Genomic DNA, 17,605 nt, shown 5'->3' on the forward strand with positions numbered 1-17,605 from the left:
CCTCCTTCTCCCTCTTTGGAGCAGGAATTTTCTCTCAGTTCTGCTTTGCTCTGCCAGATTGTATGAAATCACTCGCATGCCAGCCTCACACAAATGTTAAACAGTGCCTGAGGCTCACCACACTGGATTTGGAGAAGACAGATAGTGTATTTTGGGTTTCTTTTTTCATCCCCAACAGCTATACCTTGCAGTGAGGTCTGTCTCCCTCTCATCGTGTATCAGACAGATACAGCACTTATTCATTTTCCTGGGCAAGGCCAGTGCATTCATTAATCAGCACTAAAACGTCAATACAAGTAAGAAGTAATCTTTATGCTCTGACTAGAGCCATTAGCATACTGGCTTTTGCTGGGAATGCAAAATTTCAAGGTCCATTTTGCTCTCTCTAGATTAATATGTTATATATTTAGTATATTACATATATATATATATCTATCTATCTCTAATTAAAAACTCAAGAGACTGAAGTAAGTCATTTTTCGTATTAAGTTTTTCCTGGCATTTGCTTTCGCAACCAAGAGGAAGAAAAGCTGACCTGAGCAAAGCCAAACACAACAAAGCACACACCAAAAGAACATGAAATCCCAGCTGTCTTACAGACACTCAGGAGCTGCACTCATACATACAGATCTATTTTCCCTCAAAAGCAACATCCTGGAAGAAGTTAAATAAGTTTCACCTTGTAGGCTTAATTCCGTGGCTCGTTTAAGGTCATCATCCTCTTTTTGTTCTCGTGCCTCCTAATGGGAAGAGAACAAAACTTAGCTCATTGAGACACTTCACTGTTTAAAATTCTTGTGGTGCTCTTTTTCCATTGAAACTGTGCTGCTCTGGTTTCTACAACAAACCTGACATTGTAAATTAAAGGTTCTGTGTGAAGGAATGTTTGCAACCAGCGAGAGTCCAATGTTCCCGTGCAACACAACCTGGGACAAACCTTCATTAAGGCTTGTCAAAGCTCCTGAAGTTTGGTATGCAGCAGAGCGAGTCTCTAGTAACACCGAACGCTTTCTCTGGATCATTAATTTGAAAAGCATCTGAATGAATTTGCAATCCTTCGCTAAGGAAAGCTGTCACTTACGCACAAAGCTCCTCACGCTTCGGCAAAATTTAGCCTACTTCTGCTCAAAGCCAGCTGAGGACAGAGTTGTTAAATCCTGACAGATTTTATTATTTTTTAAGCCATTTGAAAGCAGAGCCAATGATTCTATATAACAGGTGTAATTCACAAAGGCTAGATGCAAAAAAAGACACCGCTAAACAACCAGGTATTAAAAATATTACCATGAACAAGTAGCAAAGAAACCTCAAGTCAACAAACCCTTCTAATCTTTGGATAATATCATGCCCCTGTTCCTCCCACCACTCTTGAAAGCTCAGAGCTACAGCAAGTCAGTCAATAATATTTAATGAGCTGGCTTCTTAATTCAGGGTTTGAATGCTTCCAGTGCACCTGAACGCAGAACCCTAACTATGTATTTCAAATCAAGATAACCACAGCTACTGCATTTCCATGCCTGAATCATTAGAATAGCAGATTTTGCTTCAGAACTGTAGCAGAACAACACTCAAAGGGCAGTTTTACATTATTAGCATGAGGCCTTTTATCTCACTATTTCTAAAGCATTTGGGAATCTTTGTTAAACTACTCAGCATCGCTGAATCAAAGCTGCATCTGGCATGGAACATACCAACCAGCACCTCATAATGAGTAATGGGAGAGAAAAAAAAAATCCAAGAGCCATGGAAACATCAGATCTCATAAGGAAAACCATGACAGCTTTAGTATTAATAGAGAGCAGACAAGGGCACCTATTTAAAGAAAGACCTGGCTAAGCACTTGCTTCACTCTCAGCAGCTCAGTTAAACTTGTGGAAATCCATTACAGGTCTTGAAATTCAAATGGAATACAGATGGTTAGCACACAACCCGAGATCCCAATTCTTTCCAAGTCTAATTTAAAGGACTTGTTTTAGACTATATTATTTGGGATCCTTTTTTCAATTTACTAACAGGGAAGGATCACATAAATGGTAAGTTCCTCTATTCTTCACTAAGCATCCCCTACGTGCTAGTACTAGAAACAAGACACTGGGATAGACAGATCATTAACCTGACCTGGCATGGCTGTTCTTAGCCTTTGCTTTGAAATCTGCTTCTTTCACTTTGCGTCTTCACACGACACACTGCCAGAAGCAACTGCCAGGGAAGCTACAGGTGGGCTTGGTTCCCAGTGACAGTAAGAGTTTAGTTCAGTTTGTCATTGATTTTATATAATATTACAAGCCAGCGTATGAATGTGCACGGAAAGCTTTGTGAAATATGGATATATGGATTCCAAAGCCCATACAAAACGTGCTCAGATGTATCCAGTGCCGTCACTCTATTGACGCTGGAGCTAGAAGAAACCCAAATCTTTTTTTATCTGGTTCTCTCAAAAAAGCAGCAGAATCCCTTTGCAGTTACTGCCTGAACACAAGCTTTTCTTTTAGCCATCAGGTTCCCAGTGTTGGGGAAGATAACTCAAGGAAGCAAACTTTATTTCTTACTTGCTCCTGAAGGCTTTGAGCCAGTGCCTGCTGAAGTTCTTGTTCCTCCCTCTCTCTCTCCATATCGTACTGCTGCAGCCAGTCAACCTCCCCCTGGGAGCCTTCCGGAGTTTTGTTTTCCTTATTCTCATCAAAATCTTTAGTTATCTCGGTGAAACTGGAGGGACCTGAGGAATCAGAAAGTACAGTTATGCTTTCCTGGGTCTTCTGTTTGTTACCGGCTAAATCCTCTTTAAATCACCACAACCCTTGCAACACAGTGACATCTATTGACAGGGAAAGCTCATGAGCCATAAAGAAACCACACAAGAGTCAAATGGAAAAAGCTCCAACGTGAAGGCTTATACTTATTTTAACGGGTGTAAGATGAAACATTTGATTAATCCCTGAACCTGTTCTCTTCTTACCCTTTTATGTTCACTGAGAAACAGCAACTTTAAAGTAAGATATCACACACCACTAGGTTTCTGCAACCATGAGCCAACACCTGAATTTCTCTGGAAGGAACCATGGATTATAAAAATTTGCATTGCATATTATACCTCAGAGTACTACAGACGAAGCCACAAATCATATGTAAGACAGAGGGAAGCACAAGTCTCAAGCACTGTTTAAATTTGTCAACTTTTTGCTTCAGGTAAAAGCCTCAGTCTTGTGAACACTATCTACAGCTTTACAAGCGCAAGATTGTAACTTTCCAGTTCACCTTTAAAGCAAACTCTATGGCAGAAGTATTTTACAAAACTCCTGGAATGAATATTCATTCAACCACTGCATTTATCTCCTGCAGTTGCAGGACACTTTGATTCTCCCATTTGCTTACAGCTGAGTCAGGACCTGCTCCAACAGCTATCATGCAGCAACATGTGAAACTTTATAGTTTTGCCCTATGCAGACTTCAACATCTGCTCGTTAGTTATTAGCAAGGATTATACAAGGCAGTCTCAGTATCTGTGACCTCTTAAACACAAGACCACCAGAACTATAATCCATCAGTCTAATCCTTTTAGGATGAAAAACAAACCAGAATTTATTACACGACCTTTGAAAACTTCCAATGTAAAAAGAAATACTCATTCTACTCACACAACCGTTATTTGAGGATCACGTAGCAGAAAAGACATCTGTCATATCTAAATTAGCCTTTTTTGAAAGCTCCACAAATTATTCAGTGTTTATTAAAAAAATATTAATAGTAGTAACAAGAAATGGACCAAGTTAAATCCATCACATTTAGAATCGTCTGATATAGCAAAGCATCCTTTGCAATTAAGTTTCCTTTAAATAGAACATAGGATTATGAACTCATGATATGTTACATTCAGCTGCCATAACTGGTAACTCAGCATACACACATATCTCATCTGAATGTTAAATCGTATGCTTTAAGCAGTACTTGTATTTTTTGGTCATACACAGTCAAATACAGAAAGCTGAATGCAATGTTGAGTGTTTAACGGCATTCTTAATCCGAAAATACAGAAACTTTTATTAAACACATACTTTTTGCTTAAGTGTCACAAAAGGGCCTTCAAATAATTATGCTTTCCAAAGAAAACCTGGAGAGAGACACATTTATGTGGCCACACTCTCACAACTCTTTCACACAACCATAAGCAACATTAGTGTATGTAAAGGACACAAACAAGGCTGATCCCAGACTGAACTTTCTTATACACTGCCTTCCAACATGAGAGCTGTCAAGAGTTGTCCATTAAAACAAGTGTGATTTTTGGTAATAGAATGGGGGGGTTTGTTGTTAATATTTAACCTCCTGGCTCTTAAGAGGAGGAGGAGAGCATATTGTTGGCCTGTTTTTCCAGGCTAGTGGAATTAAAAATCTGACTGAAGGCATGTAGCACACAACAAATGATAAACACTTAAATTTCCTTCAGCCAACTAAAGGAAGACACTCAATTTCCCCACACTGAGATCAAACAGGCTCCTTCTTGTACTTAACTGTGTTTCTGGATCAGAGGCCATAATTCACATGCTGAGTCTCTTATGCTCAAGGGTCTACACTCTCACATAAAAAAAGTATTAGAAAAAATTACAGAGCGCCAAATTCATTAGTAACTAGTGACAAAATAACTGCATTTATGAAAGCATTTGTCTTATGCACCCCAGACATCACTCCTGCACACCAGCAATGTGAACACTGCTACTGTGCTGCCCAGGCTGCAACAGCTCCAGAAATGAAAATACTTCATGATTATGAAAGATTAAGTTCCAGACAGTACCAAATCTTAGTAAATTGAATTGTCTGGTACGGGAACCAGTGGAAACGTGTGTTAATCAGGAGAGAAAAAAATGGAAATGAACTCTGAGATAACCTTACCTTTATCAGGGAGGTGACAGACCTACAATTTTCACAGTTCAAAATACAAAATACATTTTCACAGTTCAATGAATTAAACACTTTATACACAGGGAAACTGTAAGAAAACTCTGAGGAAGACAGGCAGTTTCAGCAGTGCACTTGCATCCAGATTCTGCTACCATACATTACTAACCTGCTGCTATCAATAACACGCTTTAGCTCACTATAGTCCAATTAAGATGATTACTTTGCCTTACCTGAGTCTACTGCTGCTTTGGGTTTCTCCATCTCCATACATTCCAGGTTTTCTGGCATTTCCTGAATTTCATCATCGCCAAAACCAGTGTCTGGGCTGCTTGTGGGCTTATCTTCATCATGGCTCAGAGACAGAGAAGCTTCCCTTTTGCTAATCTCTAAGACAGCTGCTAGCAGCTCATCTTCGCTCATCCCATCAAAACCAGCATTACCCAGCTCAGGTTTATCACCCTCCATTTTACTTCTTTTGGAACCCTAGAGATGAATGGATTTATGATTAAGTGCTTGAATAAACAGGCATATAACATCAGCTTTACATTTCTGTGGAGATTTTTTTTTTTATTAACCCAGGGAGTGGGAACTTGGCTCTGTCAACATTAAACAGAGTTATGAGACACTCAATGGAAAGGCAACCTTTGTAGCTACATTCACTCCAAGGAATAATATTTAAATATAAACTACAACCAGTTTTTACAAGCCCTGTGGATTAACATACACGAGATAACTCTTCCCTTCTCCTTTCTTTCCTTCAACACGTATGTTCCACCTTTAGGTCCTGATGAATCCCCAAGCCTCTGGCAAGTCAGCACTGAGGCACAAGTAGCGAAATTGCAAGTTTGTTAACAAAGGCTGAAGCAGCAACATGAAATTAATTGAACTTGAACACAGGGATGGAAGAATAGGAATTGAAATCAGGCTGGTATGAAGAGTAATTAAAATTAGGTTTGGTGCTGCAGACTTGCCGTGCGAAATCTTGCACGGGGCAGGACACTGCAAATCAAGTAAGAAAACAGTTAACCAGGGAAAGGGGGGAATTATTCTTTCTTAAGGAGAACAGAATGACTTTAAATTGGAAGAAAGGAAAACCACTTTGGTCTTAATCTGAATTTTTCCTTTTTTAGTTATTTTCCTAAAACTGACACTCATCAACTCCTACACCATACTGATTTGCAACTAATATAATTATTTCAATCACTTTGATATTAACTGTTAATCAGGAGGTTAACCTCCATGTATTCATATTTACACAATTACAATACTTAGCATATGTTTAATTTTTTTTTCCCTATATTATGTTAAAAATGGGGAAAAATAGTTTCTACCAGAATGTACTTATCCAGCTCTTATTCTAAACTGCATTTGGATGGATCTCAGAACTTCGCTAAAATGAATAAAAATACATTTTTACTGCTGCTTTTCACTTAGTAAGCTTTTGATAAGCAAGACTAGTTTTATATAGCAAACATTTTGTATTAAAACTGGCTTATCAAACAAGTTTAGCAAATGATTTAGCCAACTAAATTATTTGTTCTAGACATCATGCCCTCCAAGAATTAGAACTGACAAATTTAAACTTCTCTCCTCACATCTATTCAGGCACTGAGTAAGGAAAGAAGAGTACCTGCTTTTTAAGCTTTCTGATTTCTCTCTCTGCACCTGTAGGCTACTAACATCAAAACTGGTTTAGCTCTTCAGCAAACCCTAGTTCCAGGCACTTTGCCAACAACTACCACTAATTCAGTGGCTGGACTTTAAAGACTTGGCAGCGTCTGTGCATTATTTGAATACAACTTTTCTATTAGAAATTATTTGCATAGATTTTAAGTAGCTTAGGCTCTAAGACAGGCTGCTTTAAATAAGTATTTTTAAAAAGTACTTCAAATACTACTTCCTCTGCGGAGGCAGAAATCACAGAAATTGCAGTTCTGCCCACTTCAGCTGGATAATTGCTATTTGCCCCTACTGCCCAGTGTCGGATACACCCACTGTTCCAGCTGTTCTCCCACAGGACAGGGCTGTTTTGCAAGCAGTGCCCCGCAGGGGATATACCAGCCGTGCCAAGTGACTGCCAAGCCCCTAACGCAACCCCATCCACAGCTGCTGTGAGAAGCACACCAAGGGAAAAGGTGCAGCAGCTGTAATGCTGCTTCCGAGGACCAGGACCGGGTCCTCCGAGGACAGCACTGAGAAGGACAGAGGATCTGGGTAATGATCACAGATGGCTGGTCAGGCCTGTGGTTGAGGAGTAGCAAATGTGCATGGCCACAAAGAATAAAGTCACTTAATGTGGAATCATCACCACCAGTGTCTCTTTCCCACAACAGGCTGGAAAGCCTATAATTAATTTGCTATTCAAATTAATAGGCTTTATTCCCACAAATTCTGCACTCATGGGGCTTGTGTGATAGAGACTACTTACACTTCCCCACAAACAAAGCTCGAGGAAGAATCATTTAGGACAGTTTGGAATACTTTTTCTATACATAAGAGGGACTTCAAAGACAAGTTAGTTTCCTTCCCCAACCCACAGCCAGCTATAGATGTGCCATGCAGGAGAGCAGTTGCCTACCCTGTTCCTGAGACCTTCAGCAAAGGGTTTTCTGCTTTTTCCCAAAGCAATCCATTCCATCCCTACACAGCTGGAGCATCAGGAAGTTTTCCCTAATATTTATTCTAAAAATTACTGTCTGCAATTTAATCTATTACTTCTTGTTCTATCCACTACGGGCATGGAAAACAGCTCAAGTGTTTCTATTAATTTCTTTCCCTTCCTTGAAGACACAAGCCCTGCTTAGGTTTCTCCTTAAACTAAAGACTTGCCTGCTCTTTAATACTTAATACTAGTCACTTGGCAGCTCCTTTCCCCCAAATCTTCCTTTCTAGACCTCCAATCATTCATGTTCCTCTGCTCTGGCCCCTCCCCAGTTAATCTATAACTCTCTTCAGCCTGCAGCCCAAAGCTGGATAGAGGACTCCAGCTATAGCTCAATGCTGAGGGAAAAAGGAGGGTTACTTCACACAACCTGCAGGCTGTGCCTCTGTCTATACACTTCTGTTTTCAACCAGCCTGACCTTGTGACCGACTGTCACCTTTCACGCCCTTGTGAAGGCCCACTGCTTTCCCAGCTGTTCCCAACCCACATTTACAGTCTATCAGTCCTGCTACGATTAGCACCTTTAGCCTGTTCCCACTGAACAACACCTCCTATTTTAATGCAATTTCTCAGATTTGTCAAGATCATTCTTAACCGTAGTTTGGAGCTTCACCATACTGGCAGGCCTTCCCAGCTCTGGGTCTTCTGAAAATTTAATACTCATTATCCATTTTAGCATTTGTTAAATACTGAGTGGATCAGGATCCTCCCTTGGTTTGATCTTCCCATCAGATCAGAAACCGTAGATATCTTCCTCTTGTTACCTATTGCTATTCAGCCAGCTTTATGCCTGTCCTTTAACGCCATAATTAAGACCACAAGTCTCTGCTTGATTAAAATAATCCCATGAACACTGTCAAACACTTTAGAGAAGTGGAGATGAAGGATGCTTGTTCTAAGCACTGGGCCTGCAACAGTCTTAACAGAAGAAAGTGGTACTGAAAGATAATCTTCTAAGCTTCTTGTTTTCCCTTCTGGGTCATCAATCCTTTCCACACAACTTATTCACCTGTTAATGCCCTGCCCCGAGAGAGGCAAAAAATATCTTGGCAATGTTAATACTGGTCACAATGAAGAGCTCAAAGACAATTTGAAGTTAACTGCACCTCTACACCAATGAACTTGATCACTACACACTTCTAGTGTCCCCTTCCAAAGACTGACAGCTTCAGCTTCTAAAAGCATTTACAAAGCCACGCTTTAAAAGGGACACAGATTGGATGTGTAAGAAGTTCTCTCAATTGAATATTTTGCTTAGCCCAACTTGTACTGGATCTAATTTAATCAAGGGCTTTACTGCATAATTTTATTATTGACAGCCCATTATATTTCAGCCTCGGAACATTATTAGTGAAAGTTACCCATAGGACTGACAGAACTGCTAAGCAGCTGTTCTGTATATGTAACCTGAAAACTCAAGTACAGTTGCAATGCAATTATCTCTGTTCCCAGTGGGAACCCAAGACAACTGTACAGAGAGGTCAATTAGCAAAGCACTCCCTTCCAGCACTGCAGTACTAATTAGGAGAAAAATCTTATCTTACATCAATTTTACTCACAGTCTATGCTAAGAAAAGCACAGGCCAGACATGAGCACATATTGGATCTATGTATATGAAACCTGGTGGTTTTCTCCCTTACCTTTTCTGGTTCTTCTTGCAGTTGTTGCTGATCTCTACTCTGTATGTTACACAACCTTTGGCTATGGGCAACAGAGCGTTTCAATGGCTCATCATCACTGTCAGAATCCACATAGAGTGCTCCAGAGCTCTTCGACTTTAAAGTGTATTTTCTGTAAATCAAAAACATGGCTATAAAACTTTATAGCATTGTAGCATTGGACAAATCTGTTTTGAAGTAGCTGTTAAAGAAGAGTTATACCCAACTTTCACATTGCGGAGCAGTACAATTGGGGGAACAAACTGCAACAACTGACAATTGCAATTTATTAACATAGCAGGGAGGGTTTTCAGAAAAGGTGTATTTTACTAGGTTAACTGACATACCTACTTCAAGCCTGCAGTAGCAACTTACAACGTTAAAAGTTACTCAGTGTGTGGCACTTGCTTCTAAGGCCAAGGATTCTGCACTTTATCACCTAGCCATCCCAGACAGTATTCATTTGAGTCCACAATAACACGCAGAACTCGGCATAAATCATTTGATTTCTGAAGTTTACTAAACTGAACACAGGACTTCCCAAACCATTACTAGGATATAAAAAGCACAAATGTGCACAACTTTTTCAGTTTTCCTGTTTGCTCTTTCATTAAGATAAATTCTTGTTTCTTTAGAACAGAAGACAAGGGAGTCTGGGGAAGTCGTGATTTCTGCTCAATTAGGAAATCTGGTCTTTAAGTATTCCATAACGCAAAACTATCCAGTGTGATATTATATTTTTCACTATATCAAAAACTGGCCTTTCAAAACAGCCTATAAAAACAATTCTTTTAATTAACTAACCACCTGTTCCCAAACCACACATGGGGGCTCCATAGAGCCAGAACAAAGAGCTAGATTACAGAGTTAGAAACCATTTTGCTTCTTACATATGTGACTTGCAACTACAAACGCCATCTCGTTTAAGGTATCTGGCACTGACAAATCATCTGTACAAACTAAATCCAGTTCTCATTCTGATGCTCAGCCTTCTGTCTGAAAAAAACATCGTCTCTGCTTATAAGTTCCCAAAGGTTTTCTCAAAAGAAATGCTAAGGTGACTGCCTCAACTAGGCAAATTGTACCACTGACATTCATTTCAGCTAGCATGTAATACCAATAAAACTCAGATATGAAAAAAGACAGCAGCTGAAATAATTTACTACAATAGAAAAAAACAGAAAGAAAACAAATAGAAAAAGTGGAAAGATCAAAGAAGAATTAGAAAATTTTAAAATGCCTTAAAAGTTATCCCATGAAACCCCAGGTCATGGGCATTTCAGAGCTATAACTCACCTACAAGGTGTGGAAGTGCTTGTAGTACAGGAATTCACCATTTGGGAGGCTTTCAATGGACGGGAACTATTAAAAAAGCAAAGTATTTATTGCAGCGGTTACAGTCCTTAAAAAAATAAGTGTTTACTTGTCTGCTATGCATGCAAATCCATGACCAAAGAAGCAAGTAGAATACCATTACGTACTTGCTAATTGCTTAGATTTAGAGTAATAACTCCATCATGCTATAAATATACAACAGTTGTTCAAAACCATATATAATCCTTTAAACTTGATTCACTTCTTAGTGATGCACCCTTAGGGACAAGCTCACAAATTAAAGGCTTTGGGCTCCCATGTCAAGACAACTCATTCCTTTATTTTTTATTCCCACCAACACTTGAATTCCTGCTCCCAAACCACAGTCTCCTGCTGCTGTCTGGATCAGCCGGTTTTCTGGCATGTCCCACATCTCCGTTTCTCCTCCCTTACCTAGATTCTTCTAAACAAACTTCCTGCTCCATTTAATCCCTTCATGGGCTCCTCAAAGTCCATCACTATCACTACACATCTATCAGATGGCTGCCAACGCAGAAATCTTTTCTAATCTTCCCCCTCAAACCATGGCTGCTTCTCTCCAGCCTAGTTATCCTTCCATTCTCTGGTCATTCAAAATGGTTTCAATGACTAAAAAAAAAAGCCATTGGAAAGCTATTTCAAACATATTTTCAAGTGTTCTGCTCTGGTTACCTTAAGCTGCTTGTTGTGTTTAAGATTTCTATTGTCTTGGGAAACATCCACATAAATCTCAAACGCCACTAAATGTTCAGCACAAGAACACATGCCACACTGATGAACGTATACACCAGATGTGTCCTAACTCACTATGGCTACCATGGTTATGTCACTAAGAAGGGACCACAGGAGACCTGAGGGTGTCTCGTTCCTTATTTTGCCACAGACTTCCTATGTGACAGCAGGCACATTTAATCTGTCTCAGGACAAACAGTTGTAAAGAAATAACTGTCACAGGGAAAAGGAGAGAGTATTTTCAGCATGTGAAGTGCTCTGATACTACATTGTCACAGGAAAGACAATGAAAAATGAACAATAGCACAGGACATGCAAGTGGAAATTAGCAGAAAAAGGTAGGCTGTTACATCTTCTAAGCAGAGTTAAGTGTACTGTGAAGGAAAAGGTAATCTAGATAATTTTGGACCAAGAGGAATAAATTTTAGAAATTACTAACAGAAGCTCTCTTAAAAAGGATAGAAAGTTATTTTCAAGGACAATGAAAAATACTCTCTTACCAAATATTCCCTAGATAATGCCCCATAAACTCTTCCTATTGCTTCTATCATGCTTCCTTTCCATGCATGTTCTCATGATGGCATCATTACAAACCAGCAGTGCACATCTGAAGCTCCATAATTTTAATGTTTCCTTGCCCAGACATCTTCTGAAGGAGATCTGACAACCACCTACCTTATGGCACATGTGCTTAACATGGCATGGATCAATCTCAAGTTGTACACTTACATCGCAGAATGCACGCTCCATCCCAGCGTCAGCGGCAGCCTAGTGCTTTCTGTACAGTGTGAAAGCAGAGTTAAGTATCTTGGAATAACCACCTGCTGCCCAACTTTGTGATTGAGAGACAATGCTACATTGAAGCTGTATCGTTTCAGATGAAGAATCAGGACCCTGAGAGATATGAGAAAAGGACAAATGTTAATCTCAAGACAGAAGTCAGTGAAAACACATTCAAAATCCAAGTAGCCCTGTTTACAAAATGCATTCACCTGACTAAAACAGATTATTAGTTTGGGGTGGTAGGGAAACACTATCCACCTCCTATCTGGCAAGAGACAGGTAACTATTCTCTCAACTTTGTGCAAGGTGCAGTCTCTGCTGACTCAAGAGGCTTCCTGCTTTGATCTGCATCACCTTGCTCTTCAGTCAAGCAGAAGCAAGCAGCTCTTACCAAACTCATTATTTCTACTATGCGGTGAGAGGCAGGAAACAATCAAAACATTATCATTATAGGCCATAATGCTAGTATATTACTCCCAGATATTCAAGACTCTGAAGGAGGGATCACACAGCTGTCCAAAACCGAGGAAGAACTGTGCCCAGTGCAAGATGTGTACTTGGTTTATCTGTCACGATACTTTCTCTTTGAAAGAGCTTTTGATCATAACAGTAAAGAGACTGAAAAGGCCTCCTTACACTGAATCTTCTCCCTTATGCTGCACTTTGTACTGTCTATTTAGAACATGCAGCTGTATCATCACTTATGTTGTGTTAATATTCAAAAACTTTGAAAGAGTTTTGCAGTGCTAGCATAAATACACTATTTAAGCAAAATGCAAGCTAACTACCAAGTAACTGGGTTCAGTATGAGTATACCTGGGACAAGGACATAGGCCAGATAAAGTTGTCCAACAGACTCTTTTAGCTTTACATCGGTCCCATGAGAAAATGATCCCTACCTGCAAGCACTTCCACTCTAAATAATGGACTAAACCCAACCACGAGGTCAGAAACTATTGAGCGTGCCATTAATCCCTAAAGTGTCTGCCTTCTTCCTCAAAGTGCCATGCTTACTGAGAAGGAAAACGGGTATCAGCATGGGAAGAATTAACTGATCAAAGCAAAGCCCTCTACATATCTTCTGGCTCTAATGCCTCCAACTCAGTCCTGCCCATCAGGTCAGCTGAGCATAAAATATTAAACTTTCAGAATATATTTACTGTTTCCACTTCCCTCACAACCCAGAAACCTCAATGAAAGGGGGAAGGGGAAAATTCAACCCTACTTGTGTAGCAATAGGGAGGAAGAAAGAAGTGTTGCAGAGGGTGCCCAAGAGAGCTTCTTTGGAGGGAAACTGAAGAACAGCATGAAGACTACTGTCTGCATGTGCATCTTTCTCACATGCTGACCACCATATATGCTGTCCTACCCATTTTCCTAGCTTTACTCTTCAAGGGACTTTTGCTTGCACTTTTGTAACATGTGCTTCCAGGAAAGAGAGGAACAGATGTCAACATTCACCTGGGAAGCCTGTTGAACTTGTGTGTGACAACAGCAGACTTTCCATTGCACTTCTCACAGGAATACTCGATCTCCTCCGCCTGTTTAAGAGAACAGAAAAATGACTAGTGGGACAAAATGCACATCAAACAGATTTCAACAAAGCACACTGCTTTAGGCTGACACAGAAGCTCTTAAAAACAGCTGTTACACTTAATTATAATCACTTTCAACATGACCTAGCAAGAGGACATCTGATAAGAGGACAGATAGCAGAGCTTACAATTTGACAACATATCCACTAATACAGGTCAAATTTTTCCTGCAAGTCTATTGCAGACCAGTGAATTAGCCACAGTTGAGACAAATTAGCTTCCCAGGAGAGGGGACAATCTTGCAAGGTTTACAGTTTTCTTTCCCATAGGGGTGTTTTTTCTAATAACCTTTGGTGCAGGATAATTTGCCATGAAGTTTTCTCTTTCTTGTTCAAAACCTCAGCTTTGTTCCTGAAAAGTTATCCTCATCTAAACTTTTCAAGGATGTGCTGTACCAGAGTACTGAACAGACAGCAAAAGGGGAAGCATCACTGTGCTGAAATTACGTGATTTAGTCATCAAACATTTCCACAGCCCTTTTCTTTAAGTAAGGCCAAATGACACCACTATAATTTTAAGAATTTTTTAAAATCGTAAGATCTCCACCAGTTTTTAGAAGAATAAGCACATCAGTTATTCTATCTGTTGAAAACACTATCTGTAAATGGAGAAAAACCACAGGTCAGTCTCAAGATATGACAAAATACAACACTAATTCACAGACATAAGGCTCATTTTTAGCTTTCAGAAACCTCACCTTGAAGTTCTACTTGCAAGATGCACACCCACATATTAAAACTATTTTTTAAATTATTATATCTGCATACCTTTTTCCTCCATGCTAATTTAGGGCAGTACATAAGCTGTTGAAGCATCCTAGCCCAGGATAGGAAGCAGAAATTCCTGAGTGATTATCTCAATCTGACAACATCCCTTCTCTCCTTTGTATTTGTTTATGCCTCAACTCTTCCACCATAAAATGGGGAAGTTTACCTATTTCACAGTATTGTAAAGACCAGTTAATTTCTGCACAGCATTTTACAATAAAAATTCCTGTATGCTGTTAATATACAAATGTCAAAAAAGTGCAAAGTTAATTATTTCACTGTCACAGAAACTAATAATCAGCTATACATCAAAATATCCATATGGTACATAACCTACACATACTCCAGTGAATTAAAAAAACCCCAAAACTACGTACCCGAAAAAAGAGGTCGAGGGAATCCTGGATCGATCGGGAAGGAAGCAATTTCTTTCTTCGAGGAAGGTCAATGGAGAGGTCATTAAACTGTTCTCGTTTAGTGACTGTTTCACCACACCTAAAAAAGAAACACACTTATGTAAGTCTGATGAAAAATATACTTGAAATTAATGACAACTTACATTTTTTAAGCTAAAGTAACTTCCCAGTAAATATATGCCTCCTGATCAATCTATTTTTACTCATCAAAATGAAACTACTGTTTGATGCTTATGACAAAGTTGAATTTTGGTTCCACTTTGATGCTTTAGAAGTTGAAAGAAACATTTGTGTAAGGGTGAGAACAAAAAACACAGACTGCTTTGGAGAGGCAAGTGATGAGACATACAGGAAACCAAAAAGTGACTGCTATGTAGCTGAACATGTCTTCGTCATTCAGCATTCTTAGGAGAAAAGAAGTGAGCTCCCCCTAGAAGGGAAAGTCTAAAACCACTTTCAAACTGTTTTTAGAAACAAAACAGTAGAGTCCATCTAAAAAAAAAAATCTCAATTTTCTTATGCTTTTTTTTTTTTAAAAAAAAGACCCTACAGTCATTTGCTTCAATAATTATTATCTGCATGCAATTTACTTTTAATTATTTTAGGGAACTAATGCAGTACACGCAAAGTAATATTCCCAAATATCTGGGTTCAGGAAAACTCGGTGGAATGTAAGCATCCTGTACAGGAGTCTGCTGCACAGGTCGTACACAACAAATGCCCAGACAGTTTACGTCTTTCTCTGTAGTAACCTAGAGACACAAAAGAAAATACCATTCCCTGGAAGCTCTTAGAAAGGACAAATTAAAAACATGGCTTTCCTTTTTTTTTTTTTTTTTCTAAAGAAGAAACAATACTTGGCTGAAACCCCCTTTTCTTGCTATTCTCATACAACCGGTACACAAAATGCAAAGCACAGAGGCTTTCCACTGGATATGTAATGAAGAACCAATGGTATGAGACTGTTTAAAGAAGGTCTTTAGCAGCAGAGTGGTGAGAGGTTTACAGCATTTCTAGACCACAGAATATTTTCTAAATACCTAGCTTTGGAAAAAACATAGTTCTTAGTTCTAGATATAACCTGCAGATGAAGTCACCTAAGACAGAAACACTTCCCAGTCTTTTAAGGTAAGTATGAGAAAACGTCTCAAGCACACTTACATTTTGCAAATGATAGAATGCTGAACCTCAAACTCTAAGTTACTGATAACCGGACATGTATAAACTTTGGTGGCTGAGAGGTCATCAGAAGCCCGTCCAGGTGAGTTATCCTCATTAGGAATTGGCTCACTCTTCCAAGTTTTGTTTAACTTTTCCATGTCTTCCTTCAGCTGATCCAGACACTGGCTCAGGAACTCATGTGCATCCTAGAAACAGGGTAAACGCAAACTGATTTTGTACAACTTCATTCAGTATCTTTCTCTCAAACATACAAAGACCAGGGAAATTATGTTTTAGTTCATTGCACTCAGCAATACTAAGGCAGTTCCGCTCTAACAAACAGCAGGCAATCATCATTCAATCAAAAGCTCAAGTCACTGTCAAATAGAGTTGAAGATTGACAGGAGTTCGATACAGTCCAAACACTGAACATAACATAATTGTTTCTAAACAATATAGTACTTACGTTCTGCATGTACCCAGAAAATCTCTCTGCAGTAGCTGAAATAGCACTTTTCACCTTCTTGAGCAGCTCTTTCTTAACCTCAGGGCTGCAGACATCCTTTTTAGCAAGCAGATGGGCAAAACGTCTGCAGAAGTCAATGCAATGAAACACTGATTGGCTTTCCAGGACTTTAGAGAAACAAAATAAAACTTATGATATCTCATTTTAAGAGCCTCTAAAAGCTTTCCTCCTGTGATAAGTGGTTTAGGGGTTCTGCATGAAAATATCTCATATATAATTAACCTTTTCCATTTCAAGTATTTTGAAATCTCATTTGAGGCCATCATTGGAACAGAACCCAAATAAACAAAAAAATTCCACAATCCTTTAAGGTGAAGAGAAGAGCCTTATAAAGTTCTATAAACTTATTTCTGCTATATCTTTTACAATGAGAAAAAAACCCACAATGCTTTTTGAAAACATTTGTACCAATAGGAGGTATGATATCACATGGCACCAAAATAAGCAACACAAAATCACTAAATTCAACTTGCATGGTCAGACTAGTTTCTATTTATTTTTTAGTTTTTAAATTTCCACCCAGTTTCAAGCCTTACTTCTGGCAATAAAACATTACAACAGAGTAGAAAAAAGCCATAACAAAGAGCCATGAGGAGTTCCTTAGCTTAAGCTATATATAGTGTGACTGGTAACTTTGTTAAAAAAAACTGTTGAAATTTACTTTACCTGTGCCTCTCAGTTATTGTGATTTAGTTATCTTTTACAACTGCTTTACAATTTCATGGGAAATACACACCCAATATATTCCAAGCACAACAGTTTTGGTCATAGTAAGGTGATGGGAAGGTGTCATGTTCCATGACACACACAAAAAATCAGAGAGAAAGACAGAAAAGACCCTCCCACCCCAAACCAACAACTAATACTCAGTTACCCAAAGAACCTGATCAGTCTACTGCAGCTCAACAAGTTTCTGCTATTCTGCTGAGCTACAGTAACAGTGTGTGCTCTCCTAACCATCTACAACTGCTCAGCAAAGCATGTTAGGAAACAGGCCTTTTTCACCACAAAGCAGTTCATAGGCTTTTCAACCAGAAAAAAACATTTACCATGT

At 39.1% G+C, this 17,605-nt stretch overlaps 1 protein-coding gene across 4 annotated transcripts in view; it reads right to left on the reverse strand.

The window, feature by feature from the left end:
- The window catches only part of USP37 (ubiquitin specific peptidase 37), a 38,167-nt gene that overhangs the window by 7,845 nt on the left and 12,717 nt on the right, over positions 1-17,605 (reverse strand). For all 4 annotated transcript variants that reach the window (XR_012623774.1, XM_074828861.1, XM_074828859.1 and 1 more), the window contains 10 exons: positions 16,492-16,615; positions 16,026-16,231; positions 14,826-14,943; positions 13,548-13,627; positions 12,033-12,197; positions 10,515-10,580; positions 9,201-9,351; positions 5,127-5,379; positions 2,550-2,716; positions 680-740 (listed from right to left, as the gene is read on the reverse strand). Coding sequence is in view for 3 of the 4 variants with exons in the window: in XM_074828861.1 (XP_074684962.1) it covers positions 680-740; positions 2,550-2,716; positions 5,127-5,379; positions 9,201-9,351; positions 10,515-10,580; positions 12,033-12,197; positions 13,548-13,627; positions 14,826-14,943; positions 16,026-16,231; positions 16,492-16,615 (1,391 nt within the window). In the remaining variant the exon portion in view is untranslated. The remainder of the gene's footprint in view (positions 1-679; positions 741-2,549; positions 2,717-5,126; positions 5,380-9,200; positions 9,352-10,514; positions 10,581-12,032; positions 12,198-13,547; positions 13,628-14,825; positions 14,944-16,025; positions 16,232-16,491; positions 16,616-17,605) is intronic.

The sequence above is a fragment of the Strix aluco genome, chromosome 6, assembly GCF_031877795.1.
Source record: "Strix aluco isolate bStrAlu1 chromosome 6, bStrAlu1.hap1, whole genome shotgun sequence".
Lineage (NCBI taxonomy): Eukaryota > Metazoa > Chordata > Aves > Strigiformes > Strigidae > Strix > Strix aluco.